The sequence below is a fragment of the Pipra filicauda genome, unplaced genomic scaffold (assembly GCF_003945595.2).
Source record: "Pipra filicauda isolate LSUMZ 115617 unplaced genomic scaffold, ASM394559v2 scaffold57_size4234018_pilon, whole genome shotgun sequence".
NCBI lineage: Eukaryota > Metazoa > Chordata > Aves > Passeriformes > Pipridae > Pipra > Pipra filicauda.
The window spans coordinates 1,844,942-1,869,917 of record NW_024104731.1 but is presented as its reverse complement, the minus strand read 5'-3'; the positions used below and the strand labels follow the sequence as shown (position 1 = coordinate 1,869,917).

Genomic DNA, 24,976 nt, shown 5'->3' with positions numbered 1-24,976 from the left:
AACTCCTGTCTTTTCTTTCTTCTGGAGACACTTCAGAAAATACCTGTTTTCCCCCTTCATTTCAACTTTTTTTGAAACAAAAGGTTGATGTATATTTCCGTATTACACTCTTACTATCCAATACTGCCTCTTACAAATGGGGAACATTTCCCAGACTGCTTTGTCACATCTTTGGGCACTTCTGCTGGGCTTCCTTGAAATGTGTTCATAGCAGGGTGAGGAATGCACTCAAACTGATCTGAATCTTAGATTTAATTCTTTAATGTAAATCACCCATAAGTCCTTGTATAAGTTAGCTTTTCATCTGTGCCCTTCAGCTTTCCTGTGTGTGTGTCTGTGTGTGTAAGAAAGACAGTGCTGGAGTGGCTCACCCTCTTTCTTCTCCCACAGGGACGTGGGTGAGTGGTGGACATGGCAGTGTTAGGATTGTGCTTGGACTTGATAATCTTAAAGGTTTTTTCCAAACTAAATGATTCTATGATTCTATATAGACCCACACATTTTTAATGTAGAAATGTATATATATCATAGATAGATATTTATATAGAGACACATACATGCAAACACATACGTATCTATTTCCAGGGCTTCATCACAGTAATTCTTTTGTACCTCTACTCCCGGTGGCCCTTCTCACTGAAATGCCAGCATCTCTCATTGCCTTGCCAGTCTCAGCTGGGAATTAAACCCCTTTGTGCCAGTTTCTGGAAAAGGGGCAGGCACTGAGCGGCACGTTTGCAAGACTGCAGCTTGATTTGTGTTCTGGCAATCCTTATCCGTGTTACCTGCTTGTGCTCTGTGAGGTGGAGTCCCTGGACCACTTGTTTTATCTTGGTGACTCAGTGGGTGTCTTTAGCCTGTATGTCATTTGGAGAAAAGTAACATTTTTATGTGTTTGTGTGATGCCTGCCATTAGGAATACCAACCCAAAGTCGGCTCTGATCATACTGCACAGCAACAGTTATGCAGGCACGGTCTGTAAATTAAGGGAGGACATGTGATGCGTGTTAAGCTGTGCTCTGTCAAGTTGTACAGCTTTTGTGCCTTACCCTTTAACCTTGTTTTATTCCTTTTTTAGGGATTTGTGCCTGGTCTATTTGGAACTTCACATGGAGCACTTCAGTTCATGGCATATGAGGATTTGAAAGAGAGATACAACAAGTATAGAAACAGAGTATCAGATACAAAATTGGTATGATGCTTGAGAATAAAAATGTGTTGCGGCATGTGAATAAATAGAAATTTATTCCATTTGTCTAGGTTATAGAGCAGCCAAATGTGCAAATTATTGATACATAACTGGAATGTAGAATATATAGAATGAAATAATACTTTTTACTTTTCAGTAACAAGCAACTGGTTAGCACTACTTTTGGAAATCAACTTCTTATTTTGGCAATGTTTTGAGAATTTTAGAGGGAGGAATGTTTTTTGTCTTATTTTGTGGAACCACAGATGGTGGTATTAAACCCTCGAAACTGGTCAGGTGCAAGTTGGGCAAAGAAGTGTTTCCTTTGATAGGAATGAGAGGGCACAACACATTTTACAATCAATTACTTGTAGCACTGCATATAGTAAACATTGCCATTTTTTAATATGTGTATTATAAGGGGAAAAATCTAGAGTATTGTTTAGTTCAACTTCTAAAAATCAAACAAGATTTGGGGAAATGGGCTAGTTTAAACCATACTTAAGGCAAACCCAGTAATTTTTGTTGCTTCTAGAACACTGTGGAATACATAATGATGGCAGCTGTATCCAAAATATTTGCTGTGTCAGCAACATACCCCTATCAAGTTGTGCGAGCTCGTCTTCAAGATCAGCATAACACGTATTCTGGTGTGTTTGATGTGATCCGCAGGACATGGAGGTAGGCATGCAGAATTAAAAGCTTATATCATGGAAAGTGAGTCTTACAGAATCAAAACTTTCTTTACTGGCTTCTGTGGTGACTTGTGAAACTGGGGCAGTTCAGAGCACACAAACTGTTATCTGTACGAAGTTATCTTGTGCAATATGTCTCTAATAGCTATAAGCTGAGGACAAAGGAGGAGATAGGAGGGGGTGTATGCCAGCCTGCACATTTCTGTTTACCCCGTCTCCCTTCTCTCTTCCCAAGCAAATTTCACTTACAGGTTAAAAAATAACATTGACTTGGCTGATTTGGGGCTCTTAAACAATGAAGTCTCACTTGAACTGCTTTAGCTTATCACGTAGGACAGGAGCGTTGTGCGGATGGGAGTTGTGGCTAATCCAAATTCCTGGCAAGGTGAAGTGAGCTAGCCAGAGCTGTTTATACTGATGTCCCTGAGTTACCCTGGGGGCTGACTGCATTTGTAGTTTGCCCCAGCTTCCTGTAAGACCTTTAGAGAACTGTGACCTCACACCTATTCATATCTTCTCACAAACCTTCCATCAGCTCCACAGTGCCTGTGAGAGTTTTCACACAGACTTCTGTAGTTACTAAGGTTGGCCACCTTACAGTGTGCAACCAATATCCATCTTGCTTTGGACAATGCTTCTGGGTCGCAGCATATTGCAGGACAGATGTGAATGAAGTCCTGGGGTATGAAGAGGTGCCAGCTGAACGAGTGACTGAGGCTGTGTTGTTCAGGAGCACCACTGACTCAGAGGCAATACGACCATTTCGACTGAAGGCAGCTCAGAGCAAAAATAGCTCTGATGTCTCAGCACTGTGCCCTGCAGTGCTGCAGTCTGTAGGAAGGCTTATTAGTTCTGATGAAGTGTAATACAGCCATTCTGGGGCCACTACTGTACTCATGATGAAACAAATGCAACCTACAGCCCTAGGAAGGGTAGTGTAAACCACACCCAAGCACTTTCCAGGATCTGTCTTAAATGTGCTCATCATCCCATGTGTCCTAGGCCTCTGTGAAGCCTGAAAATATTATTAAATGTCTTCGAAACTTCCTAACAGCCCTAACATGAACACTGATTCAAATTGGGACAAGTTAGATTCTCATTTATTTGCCAGGAGAATCAAAATTCTGGAGGAGGTGCTTAAATTTTCAAAAAATAAATGCTGTCTTTCCTTAGTTGTGTTGACTCTGAGCTCACTTGTTCTTACATGACCTAAAACCACCAAGCCTTTCAGCCCTGCTGGTTTCAGTGAGATTAAATAGGTGAGTGGGTTTTGGAACAGGCTGCAGAAATTTTAACTTATTTTAACCAGTTCTTGTGGCATGAAGAAAGATAGTCAATTACCCTCTACTTAGATAATACAAAAGAACCCCCACAAAACACCACCCAAGTCCTAGGCTAGACAGCTGATCTCTAGAATATGTTCAGAAAAAAAAAAAGATGGGTTAATATTTTATAAACTTACAACACTGTCTGAAATTGTTATTTCTAACCTGAAGTACCTCTCTCAGTGGGAGTTCAAGAAGAAAAATGCCAGGCTTTGTTTTATGTCTGGTTTCTCTTAAAAGACATTAATTAAAACCAAATGTTTTTCTTTGTCTTTAAAGGAAAGAAGGAATTCATGGATTTTACAAAGGAATTATCCCCAATGTGATCAGAGTGACTCCTGCCTGCTGTATTACCTTTGTAGTTTATGAAAATGTGTCTGGCTTTTTACTTGGTTTTAGAAAAGAAAATAATTAAAAGTACAAACTTGTGTTCATAAGGAATCTATCCATTATTTTTTATATTTATGATCTGGGAAAAACTTAGTTCAGCAGTCTTTTTTGACACTGAATTGATCTAGTATTTTGAGGAAAGAATATAGAGACAGTAAAACCCTGCCAGCATCTCTCCTGTTGAACGTTCCTGTGTTGCTGCTTTCCTCTCTATCAGCTGTGTCTGCTTGAAACAGATGTCTGCAACTGTGAAAAAATAGCACTGTGACTGGGTGAAGGCAGCTGTGCAGCAACTCAGTTCATCCTGGCCTGCCTGGAATAACCCACTAAGCTCTTTCAACAAGTCTCGAGATAACAGTTGGTCAGATTCTACTCCTGCATAAGTGGAAAACTTCATGTAAAAGCAACTCTGGTGCCTGTCAAAACTTTTTAAAATCTGAGTCTCATGAAAGAACGAGCAATGTCTTCTGAATCCACCTCTGTGTTATTTGTCAGATTTTAGGATATGGAATGCTCCAGATTCTGTTACTCATCCAACACAAAAATTCTGCCTCAGTGGGGTGCAGTTTGGAAACCAATATTGTTTTTTAAGACAGCTGTCCATTCTTGAGTTTGAATAATTGCCAATCTGATGCAACCCAGTTCTTGTCTCATACCAGGACAGACTTGCGTTGTGGGTTTTGACTTGGTTTTAGCACCAGACCAAAATGTATCTTGTGTATATTGCTCACCACTTACTTAATTCATTTTCTCTCTCTTCCCTTCTCTCTGCATCTCTGTCTCTCTGTACCAGAGTCTGTCTCCATTACTGATACATCTGACCAAATATTACTAAGCAAATATATATTTGAAAGTGGGCTTACATTTTAAAAATGAGGATTTTTTTCTAGTAATCCATAGTGATGCAGCGTTCAAATCACTGTAAATAACAAATATGACCATGCTTATTTCCAGTAATATTATCTGGAAAAAAAGTCTGTAACTAGTCTAAAAAAATCTGGTGCACGGGACTTTCTTTTAAAAAAACAGAATGATCCTTTAATGCCTTCTGATTAGCTTAAGGAAAGGACTGTTAAGAATATATTGATTGCTAATTTAGTCATAAGTTAAATTACAGTACCTCTCATTAAATTTGTATAATAATGATGGTTGGTTGCTTGCCAGTAATTGCTGTCAAGGATATGTACTTTTTGGAAGTCTAGGTTTGCTGGTTTGGGGTTTTTGTAGTTCTTTAAGAAAATACATTATTGACCATATTATCTGCCTTCTGCTGTTAGTAAGAAGATATTAAGAAATATCTAGAAAGTATCACTTAACTATGAAATAAATTAGCAAAGATTATTCAACAGGTAGGGGGAAATTAATCAGTTACATAACAAGCGGAATAATCCTTCATAGTCTCTTAAAGAAGTTTCCTGTTTACCAGACTAATTTAAAGCAGAAAGAAAGGTTTTTAATAAAAATTTAACAGATTAGGGAATTGGTTTCATTTTTAAGTTAAAATCTGGAAAACTACAGAAACTACTGAGTATTTTAAATCTAAATTCAGCAATCCACTTGCTTGTTTCTGTTGATACTATTGCCACATACCACATTTTTTGTGTAACTAACTTTATTAATAATTTCCACTTTCTCTTCCACATTCCCGTCCTCTCTACTGATACAGTTGATAATCTCATCTGGGGTCATTATGGCTGGATTTGGTTTTCATTACTGAAGGTTCCATGTGTATTTAGCTAAATATAAATTTACTGGAAGTTTACCATGCAAATTACTGTGTAAATCCATAACAGCTACTAACTTCTGCCTTTGGAGGGTGTTTACTTGGGTTTGTGTGTTTTCTGGTACACAGAATGAATTTAATGGAATGCTGAATTAACTCTGCCAGGCAGGGTCCAAAAAATATCGTAAAGACATGAAGAAAAATCGTAAAGAAAAGAATAAAACCTATGCACGTACTACCCTGGATCAGTGTGCTCTAGGCCCAAAACAGCTTACTCATGCCTGCAAACACAGGCTGCAAGCATGTGCACAATCAGTTACTGTATGTTAACTGACTTTCTGTAAATTCACTCCATAGCTCAGCTCATAGTACCTTGTTTGTGTTCAGGTACCTTAAAACCCATCGTCCAATCCAATGAAAACAGTACAGCCCTTCAGAGGCAGAATACCGGCTCTGTAACTTGCTGGCTTGCAGCAAATCCCACACGTAAACTTGCAGTTGGGAAAGCCCAGTGCTCCCCTTGCTGCAGGTGTGCTCCTCTGGCATCCCCAACAAAAGATCCAGGCAAGAGCTACCAATCTGAGAGATGCCTGGAGAATATCTTACAGCTTTTTCAGAAAAGAAGCTTGAATTTAATCCTAAATAGCTGAAATAAAATAATTATTTCAGATTTAATGTTTTTTTCCTTTTAATTTTTGGGAAGACTGTAGATTTCTGCATGTTGTACATGCTTTTCTTGGGGTTTTTTATTTCATTAATGTAAAATTGATTTTGTAATACAAACATGACTATTGTTTCTCTTTAGAACGTGTACAATTTTTAAAAAATTTGAGTATCACTTGCAGAATTTGGAAGAAAATACTTAAAACACTGCAGCTAATGCTCTGCCAGCATGATAGGTGTTGTCACTCACTTGTAAACAGCTGTGACATTGTTTCACTTTACCACTACCCTTTCTGAAGGCCAAGGCATTTCAACTTGCCTTTTTTCTGTATCTTCCATACTATTTAATATATCTAGCTTTTAATTAATACGAAGTGATTCTATGGATCTGAAAGGCTAAATCCAGGAAAATTATTTTATTGGAGCAATGAAATCAAGTTTTATAACTGTAAAATTATTTAATGTCTTCATCCCAAAAATGGAGACCAGTCACAGATGTTTATACTGAAATCTGGTCTATCAAGAAGCAAAAGAGGAAAGGAGAGCTTAGATGGTCTATTTTTACTTCGTTATTCAGAACAAGGTATTTAACGCTTACCACATCATCTAGGTCACAGTTACGTCACCAGGAGTTTGTTGAGACAAGACTGTAACAGCAGATCATGTTACTCTACAGTCAGGTTTGGAGAAATAGTTGTTATGTGTGTTTTCTGAAGGCTAAAGCTAAGACTTGAATTTACTTTCTTAGAACTTTAAAGTCTTCTAAAAAAATCGTGTACCATAACACCATGTAAAATACCTCAAGCAGATTAATGTTCAATAAAATAGCCTGGATTATTTTTATTTTTTTTGTAAAAGGTCTTATTTATTTGATACAAAAAGTTACGGTTAATTCTTAGAACAGTGGTGGTATTACATCAAACAAGGAATTTAAAAAGTTAATGAACTTGGTTTTGATATTTATATTCTAAAATGATTATTATAAAAAGCCTCTGCAATGGACAAAACAAGGCTAGACAAAGGCTACAGATGCAAGGCTTGGGTGCCTTTCAGTCCAGTACTTGCATCCAAGTCTATTGAAGTAAATTCTGAAGAAAATAATACAAAATAAAAAAAAAAAATAGAAAGAGATATTATAAAAAGGGAGGGGAAGTTATTTTGGCAGTTCTTCAATGATGATTCGGGAGACTGAATTCCATCCAGTAGAAGCATCTCCCCGTGGATAATCAGAGCAAGTCCCAACCCAGATGGCAATGTCCACCAAGCCGGCATTGATCCCTTCGCACAGACCTTCCACTGGTTAAAGACAAAATTCAGGTTACCTCAGCAGGCACAATCCCTTTGTATTTCACAACTGAAGGTGGACACAAGTACTTAAGAACAGCAGTTCATTGCAAGCTTGTGCTATTTAGTTAAACCTGAACAGTATTTTTAGAAATAGAAACTGTTATGTAGAGATGTGGCAACATCAGTTACAGTCATGCACTCTGTCCATGCTGCTGCTTGACACCTGTACCTGCAGTACCTGAAGCAGATCACAATCCACAGGATGGCTAAATGGGAGGTATACCTGCTGCTTTAAACGTCCAAATTTACAAAATGGGAGCTGGGATATGGTTTCATACCCTTCCAGCCATCTTTTTAACAGTGATGGGGAGGGGAGATGGGGGTGCAGCTGTACTTGGCTTCCACAGCTAAGCCCTGTAAAGGTGATTGCCACTCTGCAAGCTTTGCCACTCCTAATTTACTGCTTCTGTATAAAGTTCCATTCCTGTTGCCCTTTTTTTTGCCCCCCTAGCACCACTAGGTGGTGGGTTCATGAAGACAGGTAGGTCCTATCCCTTGATGAAAAAATCCTATGATAGCTCTAGGCATTAGACTTCCTGCAGTCATGCAGTACAGGGAGGAAAGTGGAGAAAGAGCACGGACTTGTTCATTCGCTTTTCCTAGTGTTACATCCTTTAATGTTGAATGACTTCACTAATTTGCCTTTTGCTTAGCAATTGAATAATATCCACAGATATTTTGCTTCTGTGCCCCACCTGAAATAAGAGTGGAAATTCCAGGAGGAATAAGTCTCATTTTATGCACAGATAATGTGCAAATATCAGTATTGTAAGCCAGATGATACTGTCTACTTGGCAGTAAGGCTGTTTCTCCATAGGCTAATACAGCACAGAATGTCTCTGTATTCATGTTGTGGCAGTGATCAGTAGAACTGTCTGGATAGAAATCTCTTCCATTTCTAAATCTCAGCATAGAGAAAAATACCACAACAAAAAAGTACTACTTAATAAATAATTATAATACTGTTACTATCAATAGTCAGTTCTGAGGCAGCAGAGTAAGAGTACCGAGTGTTAGCTGGCTGCTCTTCTGCCTCTTCTTTCGGTTCTCTAACTTTCTAAGGCAGGCAGCACTCTGGTACCTGCTGCTGCCTTCTCCTTCACCTCTGCCCACGTGGTCTCTGCATACATACCTGAAGAAGTTCGGTGTATATTAATAGTAGAATTCAGCTCTGGGCTTCCTTGATCTAAGTATATTATGGCTTCAATAGGAAGTGGCCCAGCACACTCTGCACCATTAAATGTAAAGTACCAGCGCTGACAACAGGCGTTTTTGCACTTTAGCCGGAGTGACCCACTGAAGAGCACACGGAGAGCGCTGTTCGAGCGCATCTTGGTAAATGTACATTCCTAAGAGGAGACAAAAGTGCTTCAGTTGCAACCTCTGGGTTTGAATGTATTTATTTTCCATATGCTTATATTTAGGAAATATATTTAGGAATCTATTTATTTCTAAATGTTTTTGCTATTCTCTTTAGTCCCCTCTGGGGGAAAAAATAAATAAGAAAAAAAATTGGAGCCTGGCAAATGCCGTACAATGCAAAGATGAAAATCAGAAACAGCACCTCCTAGATGGTAATGAAGAAGCGGATTATGGAAATTCTTAACTTTATTTAGATAACACCTGCTGTTAAGTTGGTAGCCTAGTTACCTTCTGGGGTTTATGTCAAGGGTATGAGCTGTCTGAAAGCTCCAGTCAAGTCACAGAATCACAGAATCACAGAATCATTGGGTTGGAAGGGACTTCTGAAGATGACCTAGTCCAACCCCCAAGTCCTTGCATGAGAGGAGAGTACAATTTCTATCTCTGCTAACATAAATCCTGACCTTAACAATTATCACAAGATTTCTGAGAGGCTTAAACCCTGATAAAGACTCCACAACTGAAAAAGAAACATTTTCAGATTTTTAAATGGTTGTTATCCTGTCTTTGAAGTGCTGGATATCATGAGGGGAAAAAAAAAGCTAGGGATAGTTCTGAAAGTACAAGGCAGTGAGAAGAGTCTGCTAAAAAAGTTGATTCTCCCTCTAGCCACAACAATAGCAGTTAAATTACTCCAGCCTCTCTGGGCTTTGCTTCATAGCTGGGATTGAGATGGGATTTTTTCTAGGCTTGAACCACTGTGTTTGAAAGTTTTACACCCAGGGCTGCAGTGGAGGACAGACTGTTTGGGTCAGTCTGGCTAACATTCTGCTCCTGAACAATGCTGATCCTTTGCAATAGCATCCTGTAACTGAGTTTCAGTGAACAACTATTTTGAAGCAGGAGTTATAAAGACAGGTACAATTAACAGATTAAAGATGTACATCTTTCCTTAGGATGGAAATAGTAAAAACCTTGCCCTGTTCTGGGCAAGCTGGAGGCACTTTTTCGGTAGTGTGACTAAATACCTGGTCTTCTGAATGTACTCCTACACCAGCCACATCATTCCTTTGAAATCCTATTGCAGAAGTGAATCGGGCACATATTGAAACACAGCTGAGAGGAAGCTGAAGTAGCTAAACCTTTGAGAAGTTCATCCTTACATGCAGAAAAAGGTTCCAACGGGTAATCCATATGGTTGGTGCTGCCCAGCTCACAGAGGCAGACCTAGAGGCTGCTGTGGTTGATGCAGTGCAGCATCCCGGGCAAAGTGAACTTACCGCGATCTTCCCAAGGTCGATGCCGTAGTTAAGTGCACTCCACGAACACTGTTTGAAGTTGGGTGTCCAGGACTCCTCGATGCTCTCACGCATGCACTCACCCTTCTCCCCTTTCAGCCCATCCCGTCCTGGGATTCCAGGTGTCCCAGGGATCCCGTTGGCTCCTGGGTTTCCATCCCGTCCAGGAACACCACTGGGGCCTTGCAAGCACATGCCGTTATACTGAAACACAGAACAGACCTTGCTGCTTCCATCCTTTGACTCCCTTGGCAAACCAAATAAAATGCAAATGAACAACAAAACACAAAACCCCTGCCGTGCCACAAGTTAATGGGCTACTTCTGCATCACCAAGAAAATGATTCCATAGAAGAGGAAAATAGAAAAATGGGTTTTCAAAGATAAGCACCACCAGCAGAATTTGCTGTATATTAAGATACCATTTTGTTATGAAAAGATACATAAATCCTAGAATTAAAACTTTACCTAGTCCAAGAATTAAAACCTGTTGGAACACATCAGAAAAGTCAAAACATTTCAATACTGAAAAAAAAAGTCATATGTTAATTCTTTCTCCTAACCCACTATTGCTTGTATAATTGTCTCTGCTAATAAGATTTCATTATTATTTTTCTTTTTTTTTTAAATAGAGAAAAATTTTCATTCCACAGAGTGCAGAGGTTAACGCTGGTTTTCTTTCCTCTGTCGCTGCTCCTCTGGGACAGAATCACGTCACGATAGTCAAGCCCCACAAGTCAGGCTCCAGAATGCACACACATCAGTGGTGATGCAGATGTGGGAAGCTGCACCCTGGAATAATCCTGAAGTCAGGATTCCCCCATAACAGTGGGAAGGCACACATGGGAGGATGCACAATGCACACTAACATCCTTCCTAACATCACAGTATTATGAAAGGTCAAGTGTTGCTCTCCCAAACTGCACATGTTAATTGCCTTCCTACTTTATGAAATTTGGGGTTGCCCTTCTTAGAGAGTAGGTTTGGGCTCCTTCCCCCAGCAGCCTGAGTGCTGGGATGCGGGAGGAGCACTGGTGTCAGCAGGCACGGAAATGCTGACCAGGAACCTGCAGGGTCTGGTGGTGGCTTCTACTTCAAATGCTCTTTCCCATCTGGTGACTGACTGCTTGATCTAGCCTTCATCCCAAATCTTCACAGATAACCGTACTCTGCTCTTCCATTTTCTCACACTTTTTCATCTTCATCTTCTTTAAACCACCTAATCCTCCTCACCTGTTTCAAAAAGAAAGAGTGCTGCAACTATTGCCCCTCCTGCCAGCCATGCCCCTGTCTGCACTGCAGGAGCTGTAAACTACAGCCCCTGCCCTCTCTTCCTTTGTCATACTGGTGAACTTTCCTAGTCTGACGTTGTGCCTTTTCACAGGCCTTGGTGCAAAAACCAGCATAGCTATCACAGGCTTGGCTGGAGCTGCAAAAATAAATCAGTGACTACATGGAGAGGTCTAGTAAGAAGTAAGATGAGAGCTGGACTAACGGTTGCTGGCTTTCCCTTACTACCTTCACCAAAGAACACTGGCTGGCTAAAAGCAGTGGAAACAGTGGAATATTTTAATCAAGAAGGCCACTCTTTAGAAAAGCTAGCTGAAGAGGAGACTGGTTGGTAAAGCACACAGTGACCCAGGGGCCATTAGAATGATGGAACGGCATTTCTATTTCATGTAGCACTGGTTATCTGCTTTTGCTGCTGCTTTCCCATTGGACTCTATTTGTAACAGTGACTGGCTCCTTCTTTTGCATGTGGTTACTCACCACAGAAGTCCTGGATGTGGAAATGGGCAAGAGCTGGGGAGTGGCCAAGGCTCAGGCCCGTTATCCCTCCCATCCCCAGGGACACCACAAGGGGCTGGGCTGCCCTGACAGAGGGCCTGCCACCGCGGTGGCCCAGAGCTGCACAGCAGCCTTCCACGGAGAGCAGCTCAGCCATTGCACACCCCAAAAAATTGATGTGAGCACAAGAATTACCCAGGCTTTGGGCTCCATTCCAACTAAAGTCATCTGTCTTGCCAAATAAAGTCTTTTTCATGCTTTCTTAAGCTGGAAATGCATAAAACATATTTTAAAATGTCTGCTGAAGGCAGGATCCCTTCTTGAGCATACCTTCACTCTGTCCTGGCATGGCTTTAGCTGAAGCAGTCTGTACAACCGGGCAGTGCCTGAGTCAGCTGCCATTGATTTACCTGCGTTTTGCTGCTCATTTTGTTACACCCAAAAGCATGGAGCAATGCCAGCGAAAAGAGAGACCCTCAAATACTGCTCCAACAGAAAATGTAAGCTCCTCCATGTGTACAGACTCCTTATTCTCAATACAATTCAACTTCCACAATGAAAGTGAAAGGGCAATGAAGTGGTGTGAAAGGGAAGGAGCTTTGCTATCAATGGTGTTTCCAGCACATCACTTTAGGGGATCTCTCTGAAGATCATGAAAAAAACGGCCATGCCACTGATTTTCTATAGGAGGTGAACAGCAGTCCAGCAGTTCAGAGAAATACCTTCACATCTGCTTTCTACATACCAAGGCCTGGAAAATCTCCCTCCTCTCAACTATCGCTGAGATAGGATAGTCCCAATGCATTCAGGTTTCTAGTTGCAGTGGAATTTCAAACAGTCGTATGCAGTCTCCACAGCCAAAGCGAGTAACGCATTCACGCAACTCCAAGGAAAAGTGGGTTCGGGAAGCATGCAGATACAGTTTTCAGGGTGTCTGCTGAACAGCAGACCTTTTTTTCGTCTTGTTTTGTACTTCTCTCATTATTATTTATGCACTAACCCTTTAGGAACTAAACAGCATTTACTGCTTCTGTTGGAAGGGCTGTAGGATTTCGACGTTGCCCCTGCAGTGGCTGAGGGCAGGGTCCAGCCCACGGCGCTGCCTCGGGTCCGGCCGCGATGCCCCCCGGCACCGGGCACGGCGGGGAGCGGGGGCTCCGCCGGCTCCAGTCGCAGCCCCCGACTCTGGCCCGATGGGGAAAACACCAACACACGCACCCGGCCGCCGAAAACCTGCGGTTTCTGTCAAAGCCCGTCTAATCCCTTCTCGGCATTTTCCTGATTCAGCACAACCAGGGCGTAATTAACAGAACTCAAGAGAGAAGTCCAGCGGCGCGGGACCAGCGCTGCCCTGCCCGGAGCGGCGGCGAGATTTTTCGAAACCCTCTGATTTTTCGCTTCTTTTCCCACATCTTTGCAGCAAACAAAAGAGTCCCCGCGGATCCTCCGGCCGCCGCCCCCCATCCGCACGGCGCCCCCAACACCTCCGTCAGCCGAGATCCCGGCCCCGCTCCCGGCCCCGCTCCCAGCCCCCGGCGCCGCCGCTCTCACCACGTCCACCACCTCCCGCTGGCGAAGCGCCTTCTGCTTCCCCTTGGGGCTGTCGGAGCCGGCGGGCGGCGGGGCCGCCAGCAGCAGCAGCAGCAGCAGCAGCGCCGGCAGCAGCAGCAGCGGCGGGGCGGCGAACGGGGCGCGGGGCATCGTGCGGGGGGCGCGGGGTGGGAGGGGAGGCGGGGATGCGCCGGGGCCGGGGGGGAGGCTGCGGCGCAGGAACCCGTGTCCGCCGCTCTGGGCGGCAGCGCGGGGATAAATGAGCCTTTCAGCGCGCGCAGCCCGAGCTCCCTCCCCGGGAGGCCGGGAATTTCCATCCTGTAACGGAGCGGGACGGCCAGGCAGAGCCATCCCCCCGCAGCCATTGGCACAGGGCCGGGGGCTCCCGCCCCCTGGGGCCGGCCCCGCCGAGCTTTCCCCGGGAGATGCTGGAGCCCCGGGGCGATGCTGAAGACCCCTGCGCCAGGCGGCGGGAGGGATGCGGGGACCCTCCCGGCTGTCCCGGAGCCCCAGGCAGCCCACTTCCAGGTCTTCAGGGATTTGCTCGGCAGATGGTAACTCCGTTCCGATGAAGGAGCTGTTTCGGTAAGAAACCGCGTAACGCCGCAGCGAGAGCCTGATGTACGTGAGGGGAAATGGTGTTAAAACAGCAGCTGGGCATCAATCACAAATTTCATTGTAACAGAAGTCAAGGTAAGGACACAAAATCCTTCTGAATAGCAGCGGATTTTGGACTTTATTGAAGAACCTAGTATTGTCAGAGTGAACATTGCCAATCTAATAACAGGAGGAAAGTTCTTGGCAACCCAGCGTAAACCATCTCATTTTGCTTTAATTTAAAATTTATACTTTACTTTTCATCACACCAGAAATGAAAGCAGTATAAAATAAAGAATGCTGTATATCCTCAAGCATTCAAAATAGAAATAACATATATTTAATGGGTAGCTTCTGTATGCTGCAAACCTTGTGGGATTTGTAGAGGTAAAGTTTCCAGAAGGGGGAGATAAGCTTCAACACATATTTTTTTCTGGAGTATTTAACGAAACCACACATTTGTCCTGCAGGAAAGAATGCCACAAGGCTTTGAGTCATTCACAATAGACTACACAGAACCAGATTTTTGTGTACATTAAACCCCTTCATGTGGCTCTGCACTTACTTGTCTTTCTTCCCTTTCCTTGTCTATACAGGTGGAACAATAGCAGTGAAGTGAGATTTGCACCCCAGGTCAGTCACACTGCTGTCATCAACCCTGTCACATGGTGTCCTGAGAACTGGGACTGACATCAGCCACATTGCTGAGGTGAGTGCTCCTATCTTGAGAAGAAGGGAAACAATACACCCAGCCAACTTAAAAAAACAGCTGGCAAATAATAATGGTTCTCTAAACCAGCTGGGAAAATTATGTAAATCCATAATTGCAACAATCGCTTCAGTGACAGCCTCAGTCGACATCCATGAACACGCACACGCAGAGGCTTCCTTGTGCAATTGTGTGTCGCTGCCAGCAAACCCTCCTGGCCCGGGCTGGTGGCAATCCTGTGAAGGTGGTAATGTCTGATTTCTGTGGCACCTGCTTGTTCACACAAGCATCGTTACCAAGGACTGAGGATCCCCAGCATCAACACAGGCTGTTGCTAAGGCATGTACCTTCACAGGCTGCCAAACCTATGCATTACAGAATGAATTTCTTCAGGCAGTCTGCAGTAGCTGAAGCACACAGCACAGCAGCACTGCATACCTTCGCAAGACAGTTGCTCAGTACTGTAGAGAAAAAATTTGCACGTGCATCTGCATGCATTTCCCCACCTGGGTTTGCTCAGCCATTAATTCAAGTGTGGGTTAGAAGCTTTGAAATCAAAATTACTTTGCCAGGGGAAGCAAACTGAGGAGTGCTGTAAAAGAATGTATTAGCAAACAATGTGGGACATCTTCTCTGAGCTCCAGTGAGAGCATTGTGCAATTCCTAGTTGACTTACAGCGTGTATTTCCATCTGGAAAACAGAAATGTCAACATCCTCCTTAGCCTGCATCAGTCCAAGCAAGCCCTGCCATCTGCTAGGTTTATGCTCTGTGGACTTTTGATATATTTAAATGCTTCTGAGGACACCAACCATTGCTGAATGCTGGTGAGCTATTCAGATTGAATCAGAACTATTGATCTACTTTGCCTTAACTATTTCCCAGATAAAAGGAGCTGTGGTAATAAACTTGCCTGAGCATCCTCAGACCATGATCCATATTACATCAACTAGTGATTCCTTCATCTTACCCATACTGCCATATGATATAGACTTTATATTTGATGTGGCCTTACAAACACATCAGAAAAGATTATGAGTTGCTACCTCTACCACTTAAATGTTGCTAAAATCTCCCAGATGGTCAATCTGCTCCTGCCTAGGCAGGCTCACACAAGGTCACCGTGGCACTGTCAGCTCATCACACATAACAGATGTTTACACCACAAGGCTGATGCCATGAGTGCAATCTCTCTATTGCAGCTTGAGCTGTTTCCCCCTTCACATAACCTCTCACCATCCCAAAAATCCAGACACACAAGTCTGGAGAGGAGGATGTGCCCATACGCACACATGTTTCCATTCACCTCACATATTTAAATTCAAAGGACTGTCCACTGGGTCATTGGGTCTCTGCTTTTCCTGTGCAAACTATTCCAGTTTATGAATACCGTTTGTTAGAGCACTGGATGGAATTCAACCAGTAAATAATTGTTATTCAGTCCTTAGTCTTCACAGGGTAAAACAACCAGGAAAACCAGACTTAGGGGTCTAAATATTGCCTGAGGTTTAAGGCTGAGGATCCCGAGCCAAAAGAGGCCCAGTAAGGTAAGTGCCAAGACCTGGACCTTTTGTCTGCTTTTAACTCTTATTGCTTTGTGCATTTCCCTGTTCTGGTGATGTCTGGGGATTTTGACTTTGGTTGGCAGCTCAATTTGTGCATAGCTTTGGGGAGCACGTACACACCCCAGGGTAAGTAGCAGAGCTCAGAGGTAGCACTGCAGTGCTCAGCATCACAGCACTTGGGATCTCTGATGATCTGTCCTCAGTGTTTTAATTGTAGAGTTCATCATTTAGATCTTGTTCACGGTTACTGATATTTTAGGGTGAGTTGTAAGTTGGTGTAAAAGGCTGAGATCAGAGAAAATTTGGATTTCTCGAATGGCTATTTGCAGGCTGCCTGTCTGATCGAGGAGACAAAGAGCCGTCTGTACTGCTGTAGAAGAAAACCAAAGAACGAGCTATTGGGTAATTTATTACAGGTTTAAGAAATAGATTCCAGTTTCTTCCACAAAAAGCCTTTGGAACTGCATGAATATCAGTGGGATTGTGGCCTTGATCCCTTCTAACACCTTTTAATTTAAACATATGATATAGTATAGGATGTCTATTATTTTAAAATAATCCAAAACATCTCTCCCTCTGTTTTATTGCTATACCAGCACAGATACACCTATTTAAAAAAAATCTTCCAGTAGTTTCTACATAAAATGGTAAGCATTGTAGCCACAGCAGTACTTTGCAGGTATACATATTAGCATTTGAATCTTAAAAACTCTTTTGGGGCCAATTTTTTAGTGGATTATAATACTCAGTGATGTCGTGTTTCTGCCTGTAAGAAAAGCTTAAAAGCGTAAATCGTATCAATATTCTCTTTGTTGAGACTCTACACCTTCAGGTGATACTCAGGTCATGCTAACAGTTCCCTATGCAAGCCACAAAAAAAATAATTGATCATCTGAATACCAGCCTGAAAAGACAGGCAGAGGTGGGAGCATAATAATGGAGTTGTCCAAGAGGGGCAGAACTGTTAGGAAAGCATGTGCTCACCCTTCAGATGGTTGTCTGCTGAGGAGAATTCCTACATCCATATACAGACAGATGGCATTTTTTGAGTGTGAGAAAAAATTCCAGGAGTTAAGTGTTAATTCTTTACTTCTGAATAAGCACATGGCAGTTCTTAATGTTACTAGAGGCTATATTGTGTATTTGCACAATAGAAAACATTAGAGAGAGGATCAATGCTTTTTATTATTCATATTAATTAAGTTTTCTATCAAGATTAATCCTTAACATTCTCTCCAACAAGTCAAGATGAGGACATAGGTCAAGTATCAGGAAGCTCAACTTACAGAAACAGCTCCTTCCATTGCCTGCTGGAGTTCCAGGCAGATCTGGTTTTTTCTGTCCAAGTCATCAGTTGACTTATAGTTGCATTTCTCTGCAGCTCCGTTACTAAAATAATAATGGAAGCACCAAATATCTTAAACTAAACACCACTCACAGACAGTCAGACAGAGACAAACTTTAACAAAACTGCTTGGGAGAACAGTCTGCTCACTGATAAAGGATAACTCAGCACACCCCCAGACATTTCCATAGTGTAAACATCATGATGAAAAGCCTGTACTGTTCTCATTGACTAGTGGTTGCAAATTTCAGACTCTGAAGGGGTCTGGTCTGTGCCTCTGCAAGGCTGCTCCCAAGAGCAGCTGGTGCAATCCTGGCTGCAGTCATGGAAACTTCTGGGTCTGAAGGGGCATCTGGAGCACATCTGGTTGAAGCAGGTCTGCTTAGATTGGGTTATTCAAAGACTTGTGCACGTGGTAGAATGGGAAAATTAATTCAGTGCAGTTTTAAGTTAAATTCACTGTGCCTCCAGTGAATCATCATGTGCAAGGAGAGAGCTAAGGCTTAGGAGGAACATTTGCTCATTAATGAGTGGCTGTGAATTAATCAGTGGTAGAAAAATCACTTGGCAGCCTCACGAATCCTCAATGAATAGAAAGGCAGAACTGAAAAACTAACTTTCCTTAAATCCTGTGCTAATAAACGGTTATTAGGATGTGAAATACAGTGCTCCATTCAGACAGGATTCTTCAAATGAAGGGAACAATCTCTCTTTTTCTACACCATTCATCAAGTGCACTACCACAGGTCTGTCCTCCCGGTTTTGGAATTAGCGATAATCCTAAAATTAAAGGAATAGACTCGAACTTTTAAATTTTTTATTTTATTTTATTTGTGTCCAACAAGCCCTTTGAAAAGGAGTTCCTCAGGATAAGCAAGGCAGCTAAGAGCAGGGCTGAGGCAGGGCTGTATAGCCCTTCAAGGTGGCTTACAGAAACCAGAAGTCTGTAGCCACTGTAACAAGGCACACACAAAATGCACAGAAGCCCATGGATGAAAGCAGCTTTGGTGCAAGAAGCAAACTAACTGGTCCAGGACACTCAACAGTTGCACAAAACTTCTGTCTCAGAAGAAAGAGAGAGGGGCAGAGCCACAACAACAAAGACGATGGAACACACAGTCACTGCAGTTCTGCCTCTTAGATGTAGTGGTGGAGCTTGAAGCCCATGGCATTCCTGAGATCTGGTTTCTCACACCCACACTGACCTCGGCAAAGAAGCACCACGGCTCGTGCCAAGCAGGGCTGTGGAACCTCTGGGCAGCACCTCCTGCCTCTGGTCACTGATGACCCACTGTCATCAAAAGAGCAAAGGATGGACAGAGGCTGCCGGGTCAGGAGAGCGGTTCACCACAAGCAGTTCAGTGGGGGCATCCTTTAGCCCTGAGGATACTTCAACTCTTGCAATGTGCTGAAATAGGAGTCTTATTTAATTTGCATCAACAACTGACTAGCGCAATGCTGCTGGAAAGGATCAAGCACCTGAATCCCTGGCTCACGGGGGGATGAAATTGTGTTTGGCCATAACAGCCAAATGTTCTGGCCAGGTTGCAAAATGTTCCTACCAGGTTGCTATGAAGAAAAATGTCTTTTTGAGTCCTTCTTTGAGTAATGTTTTTACAGCAGGTGCTCATCTAACCACACTTTTGTGAGGCATTACTTTGTTTCTAGTGTGGTTTCCTTCCTTCTATCCTTATAACTGCTGTAATTACAGCACCTCTTGGTTGCCAAGTAGAGAAACTTTCAGAATGTGTGCCCTAAAAATATCGAATGCTGCTGAGGTTATATTAATTTAAAAGGCAGAGTCCTCCCTCTTTTTTTTTTTTGGGTGTGCTTTCTTGTTTTTTTCTACTGGTTGGGTGACTTTCCATTTCTCTCCGTAGGGAACCTCATCCCAATTATCAGCATCTCTCAGTGTCCTTTCTCACTGCCTACTAAATAATCTTGCCTACTAAAATCACATGTTAAGAAAAATAACTCAGATTAATTTCCATGGTGAGCCCTGACTTCAGCCAGCCCAACAGATTTGCATCTTGTCTGCTCACTGGCACATCTCACCTGTCAGTGTCATTTCTTCACATTTAATGGAATGATATGTGGCTGGATTATTAATCCCAATAGTGCATTCGCTTGTTCTTTAGTTGTAAGTCTGGATCACAGCCATGCCTGTAGGAATCTGGAAGGAGAGCAAGTCCCAGAGAGGACTATGTCCAGCAGGCAACATCAGTGACTCAAATCTAGTGCCAAGAAACCTGTTCAGCTGCTTCAGCATCCTCAAATCCTCCATCTTCAGTCATGCAAGAGTTGCACACAATCTTATATAGTAGGTATAATACTACTGAAGTTGGGCCTGGAGAGAATGCAGTTTAAGCCATCAACTAATTAACTAATTTATTAGTGATTTCCTCCAGGACCTCGCCTAGCAGTGATTTACTTTTGTACCCATGTAATTTCTTGTGATTCAGTTTCATATGATCAGGTAAAACATCAGGAAGATAAACTGGAATGCACATTCTCTTCATCATCCTTCATATACGACCAACATGGAACATACTTTTTCCCGTTAAGCCCCCTTGGGTGGCTGTGTCTCATCATCCCACCCTCACCTCTGTAACTGACAAACCTACTCAATGGAAGTAAAATCGCTTCTTACTGTTTCTCTTCACCTTGTGTGTTGATAGTGAGGCCCAAACTACCAGTGTTTTCCTCTTCCCTTAAAATACCTGATGTTCTCTCATGACTGTCCTGCTGTACCTGAGGGCGGCAGACCAGTGTCCCTCCACACCCCCTCCACCCAGTACCAAGGGCCTGTTTAGCACTTCCCTTCCACAAAAACTGCCTTCTTCCAAACAGCAGGAACTATTCCCCTCTCCAGCTCCTGTCTGTGCTAAGAAACCAGCTGTGACCCATTTAATGAAGGTAGATCTGTGTGTTTAAAGATCTCATTGGCCATCACTTTATTTTGAAAAGTAAGACCTGAAATAAAGCAAACTTTTATTTTAGATTTTGTTTCTGTGAACAAAGTTGAAATACAGGGAATAAGCATTAATGAAGAGCTTGGATATAAATGTTCTGGCATGTTTTTAATCTTTTAATTATGCTTTGCATCTCAAATGGTTTTCAGTAGGAATTAAAATCCGGTTAATAAACAGAAATGGATTTCATAGTTGTACATCAGAAGTATACTCTGAGCTTCACTTCCAGATACAGAAAGCAGAGAGCTCACGAACATGTGGTATAGGTTGCTTTAATTAAACTCTAGTCCATTAAAAAATTTAAGTATGATAAGCAACAAAGAGTGAAAGAATATGTGAAAAAAAAAGGTAATGCCCAGGAAATAACATTTATTCCCATGACACTCTCAAATACCTTTGGTGCCAGCCACCTCAATTACTGCAAATACCACTGGTTAATACTGGCAGTGAACTTTACCAGTGAAGAGAGCGCCAGATGCCTTCAAAGACTGATCCAACAAGCAGCCAGTGTGAAGGGAGGGATGTGGCATTTCTCCTTTGATATGCAGCCTTCTGAAACAACACGTTGAGACTGGGTGGTCAGACTTTGCAGGAAAACAGGATTCTTCATCCTATTCAGCTACTGCAATTTTCAGTGTTTTGCAGAATGCTAAACTTATTTTCATTAAAGAAGCCCAACTTTTCATATTTGATTTGTTTTTCTATTTTGCTCTGAATTTCGACTGGATTTGACTGTCTCTAAACCAAATATATTCTGCATCCTGTAAGGAAAAAGGAGATACAATCCTCTTGAATCTGTTGAACAGTTATCAAGGAGTCATGTCAAAGAGTGCTAAGAGTTGGACTTGATAATCCTTATGGGTCTCTTCCAACTCAGCATATTCTGTGATTCTGTATTAATAGTACCTTTTAAAGGTTACAAGCATTATTTTGTTTATATTTGCCATGCTCTGGGTCAGATTTGCAAGCTTGGACAACTTTTTTTTTTTTCAAATTTGTGCATAGATTTATACTCTAGGTAAATCTTATCCAGTTTTCACTAAAAGCATTTAGCAAAATAGGACAGTAAAATGCAGTATAAACAATAGGTACCATGAAACTACCATACTGCCAATTTCAGGTGCTGTTTATATCACAAATCAAATATGATTTGGTATATCAAATTTATCTTGTCCTTTGAAAGATTTTATATGCAACTTGAAAACTCAGTGCAAAGCATAGTTTGAAGTGGTTTATGACAGCTCCAACAAGAGAAAAAGACCATTTGGCACACACAGTTCCAGGTTTGCAAAAGTTGTCAGTATCCTTTATTCTAGCATCCTGCAAATAATGGCAGAAAAAAATACTGAAATAGCTGTAGCCATGTAAATAGTTGGATTTACAGTGCATCTTCCAGAAGATTGTCAGCCTTGATTCAATGACTACAGCTGTCCCAGGGAGAAGTAATTGTCACAGGTTAAGAAAAGCCCTTTTAATATGAATGGTCTATTTTCAGTTTTAACTTTGGTCAGAAAACAAGAGGAAAGCAAAAAAATCCAAGTATCTTTTGTTAGAGAAGCTGTTAATGAGTCCTCCACTGCCCATCACTGTAAGGCAGTCAGTCTGCCGGGCCCTGACTCTTCTCTGAGCCCCTTTTCTTGCAGTTTCTTTCCCCCCACCATTTCCGAGAGCATTCAAATCGCTGTTTAACTCCCCATTTACTGCCGGGGTACTTCACGGTTAAAGCACCCAGAGATCACAGTCGCTTTAGTACAAGGATCACCCTGGGAATTCAGTCTGCTATTTCTGGTACAGCAGCACTGGAACACACAAAGTGCTACAGTCTCTATCTACCAGTGATGCAATTCACTGCTGGTGAACGTTACGATCACTGCTTCACATTTCCCACTTCTTTGAAAATGTATCTATTTTTAAGCCCACAGTATTGCTTTAACTTCAAAATTACTTCGCATTTATCTTTTTTAGAGCAAGTGACCACAAAAGATTTTTTTCTGAACTACCTAAAAAAAGGGAATAACATTAAAAAAATTAAAAATCACTACTTAAAGAAGGCGGCAGCACAAGCACAGTGTGGAAATACGTATTCTATGTAACCTAAAGGAGGTCTTTAGAGGTCATGAAAGAAAGAATGCTCTAAATATTAGGATGAAAGAACAACTTCAAGTTTCTTACTCCTTCATAACTCTGTGTTCATGTGAACAATTCCCAGCGTTGTTCTGTCTCAGTTTCTCACACAGGAGGAATAAAAACATTGCAATACTTATTAACCCACAGAGCTCTACTAAGAAATACATTAGTGTTTTAGGTGCACAATTCTACAGTAGTAGAGTAACAAACATCTACACCTAGTTACTATGAAATACCGACTCAGAAGCTCTTACTATACAACAGTATATTTTATTACTAACAAATACAGTAATAACAAAACTACTGAACATGTGTATAAAGTTACCTGATTACAAACAGAATTAGAAAAATGAAGGGTATTTATTGTGCATTTTCACAGGAGATTTTTCATCTTTCTCACTGTACTTCTCAGTAGCAAGAATTCTGTGTATTTTTAATGGAGAAAGTCTAAAAGAAAGAGCATATCCCATTTAAGGCAATAAGTTACAAATGCTAAAATGCAGACACTGTAATATAAAGACATTCCATTTTTAATGTATGACGGATAAAATGAGTAACTCTGGTTTATCAGAACTATAGTTCCTGTTGTTTCAGCATTTACATGCCCTTTGTACCATGCAATTTTCATTGTTCAAAGCATCACCATGAATGCTGCCCAAACTCAAACACAGTAATTGCCCTGCATAATATCAAAAATATTGAGAAATATTCTTAGTTATCAAATGCAAGATGATGGACAGTCTTACAAAATGCATTGACATGTTTTGAAAACAGCACAATCCTGTTTCCAAATTATCTCAAGTAATAAATCCCATTGGCTCTTAAGAAATCTTGAGTCAATTGAAGCCAAATGATGAAATTGTTATCCACATCAGTAGCTCTTGAGAACCACCCTATCATAAGAAAGGCTACGTGTATTAAGGCCTTTTTGACTTAGAGAAAATACATTGCTGTAGCATATAGAAAACTAAGCTTTGTAGAAAAAGTATTAAGGCCATCTTCCGAGTAAACAGATTGTTAAACAAGTTTGCATATTAACAACGCAACACATTATTTTCTGCAAGATATTTCTCTACAGAATATATAAAAAATTAAGTTACTCTCATAGAACCACCATGAAACGAGCTTTCACTGCAGCTCAGTACAAAACCCCAAAGTGTGTGCTTCAGATTCTGCCCACCAAGGCCAGGGGTCTGAAGTGTTCCTTCGGCACGATGCTCTGGAACACTATGCCAGCAGAGGCTCCAAGAGGCATTTTTCTGAAACAGTGCTGCCCCTGCTGCATCATCCCTGTGACAGGACACACAGGTGCCTGACCAGTCTCACCCCAGATAACAGTGCATGTCACAGATAAAGGTACAACCTGCTTTACTCAGAACTGACTCGTGTTGTCTGATCACCAGGGGACACTTGGCTTCAGCAACCCCCTAACGGAAGCATGTGAACTTTCCCAAGTTTGTACAATACATACAAATACAGCAGTTCTAAAGATTGACCTTATGCAGTCAGTTATTTACAAAATTCATTTTTATGTACAAAATAAATTGCTATAATTCCAGATTCCCTTTCATATTCAGTGTACAAGCTACCATAAACCAGTGCTGTAATTGATACAACAGGACACAATTTAGAGAGTATTTATAAATTTGCGTATCCCTTATTTAAGTGATATTATTGTTTAAGAGACAGTAAAAAGACAAAAAAATTAGCAAGTGTTAAAAAATATCGAAGAGGCAGATGGAATTTTTGTATCTTGAAAAGTAACAGTGCTTTCTAAGCATTACTTTAATGCAATTCATTATAAAATGTTTGTCTCTCATCTTTTTCTTACATTACTGCCATGTCCTACAGAACTTCAAATTCCATTATTCCTGGATAGGATTAAATACAGTACATTATTGTTAGCTGTTTCCACAACAAAACATACATTTTTTTAAGTGCAAAGCAAGATATGTGTGTTTTTTAATAAGGCACAGAATATCCATTATTTCCAGTGTAACACAGAATTCATGTCAGTTTTATAAACTGCAAATGTTCATACAAAATTTCAATCTTTCAAGGATTTGAACTGTTTCCTGAATCCAACTCTCTTCTGGTGTCTGAAGCTGAGTAGACAAGTAGGGATATGGAAGCTGAGTGTGAGACATCAGGTATTTGGGAACAGCTGCTTTGTAGTGGAGGAGATTCACTAAAATCATTTTTAGGAATTATTCTGCAAGTAATGAAAAAAACCACAGTAAATTTTAAGCACAGTGCATTACAATGGCAAAAAATTGAGCAATGAAATCATAATGTATTTTCAGTTGTATTCTTTTCAAGAGAATGCAATACA

At 41.5% G+C, this 24,976-nt stretch overlaps 3 protein-coding genes and 1 long non-coding RNA gene across 7 annotated transcripts in view; 2 read left to right on the top strand and 2 right to left on the bottom strand.

The window, feature by feature from the left end:
- SLC25A32 (solute carrier family 25 member 32) overlaps positions 1 to 6,828 on the top strand; it is an 18,758-nt gene extending 11,930 nt beyond the window's left edge. The window contains exons 5-7 of the mRNA XM_027717597.2: positions 1,079 to 1,192; positions 1,725 to 1,870; positions 3,489 to 6,828. Coding sequence (XP_027573398.1) covers positions 1,079 to 1,192; positions 1,725 to 1,870; positions 3,489 to 3,624 — 396 coding nt within the window. The 3' untranslated portion in view covers positions 3,625 to 6,828. The remainder of the gene's footprint in view (positions 1 to 1,078; positions 1,193 to 1,724; positions 1,871 to 3,488) is intronic.
- CTHRC1 (collagen triple helix repeat containing 1) lies at positions 6,816 to 13,588 on the bottom strand. Its single transcript, XM_027717598.2, has 4 exons — positions 13,331 to 13,588; positions 9,975 to 10,196; positions 8,465 to 8,681; positions 6,816 to 7,281 (listed from the first exon to the last, which is right to left on the bottom strand). Exons 1-4 carry the CDS (start codon positions 13,478 to 13,480, stop codon positions 7,139 to 7,141), a joined length of 732 nt encoding a protein of 243 aa, XP_027573399.2. The 5' UTR covers positions 13,481 to 13,588; the 3' UTR covers positions 6,816 to 7,138.
- LOC113986106 overlaps positions 13,559 to 24,976 on the top strand; it is a 13,433-nt gene continuing 2,015 nt past the window's right edge. Inside the window, exons 1-3 of one of the 3 annotated variants that reach the window (XR_005565918.1) lie at positions 13,559 to 13,915; positions 14,524 to 14,636; positions 16,077 to 16,103. This is a non-coding gene — a long non-coding RNA (uncharacterized LOC113986106). Of the gene's footprint in view, positions 13,916 to 14,523; positions 14,637 to 16,076; positions 16,183 to 24,976 lie in introns of those variants that run through there. The other 2 variants (XR_003540068.2, XR_005565919.1) reach the window with 2 other exon arrangements.
- Positions 22,895 to 24,976, bottom strand: part of FZD6 (frizzled class receptor 6) — a 27,125-nt gene continuing 25,043 nt past the window's right edge. Inside the window, exon 7 of one of the 2 annotated variants that reach the window (XM_027717503.2) lies at positions 22,895 to 24,856. In XM_027717503.2, coding sequence (XP_027573304.1) covers positions 24,700 to 24,856 — 157 coding nt within the window. In that variant the 3' untranslated portion in view covers positions 22,895 to 24,699. The remainder of the gene's footprint in view (positions 24,857 to 24,976) is intronic. The other variant, XM_039387660.1, reaches the window with a different exon arrangement.

What these genes read in the sequence shown, in the direction of transcription:
- CTHRC1 (XM_027717598.2), bottom strand. Translation starts at nt 13,480, where the DNA reads ATGCCCCGCGCCCCGTTCGCCGCCCCGCCGCTGCTGCTGCTGCCGGCG. An exon ending in TCGACCTTGGGAAGATCGCG is followed by an intron (nt 8,682 to 9,974) that starts GTAAGTTCACTT and finishes GTCTCCTCTTAG; the next exon opens with GAATGTACATTTACCAAGAT. An exon ending in TATACACCGAACTTCTTCAG is followed by an intron (nt 7,282 to 8,464) that starts GTATGTATGCAG and finishes GTCTTTAACCAG; the next exon opens with TGGAAGGTCTGTGCGAAGGG.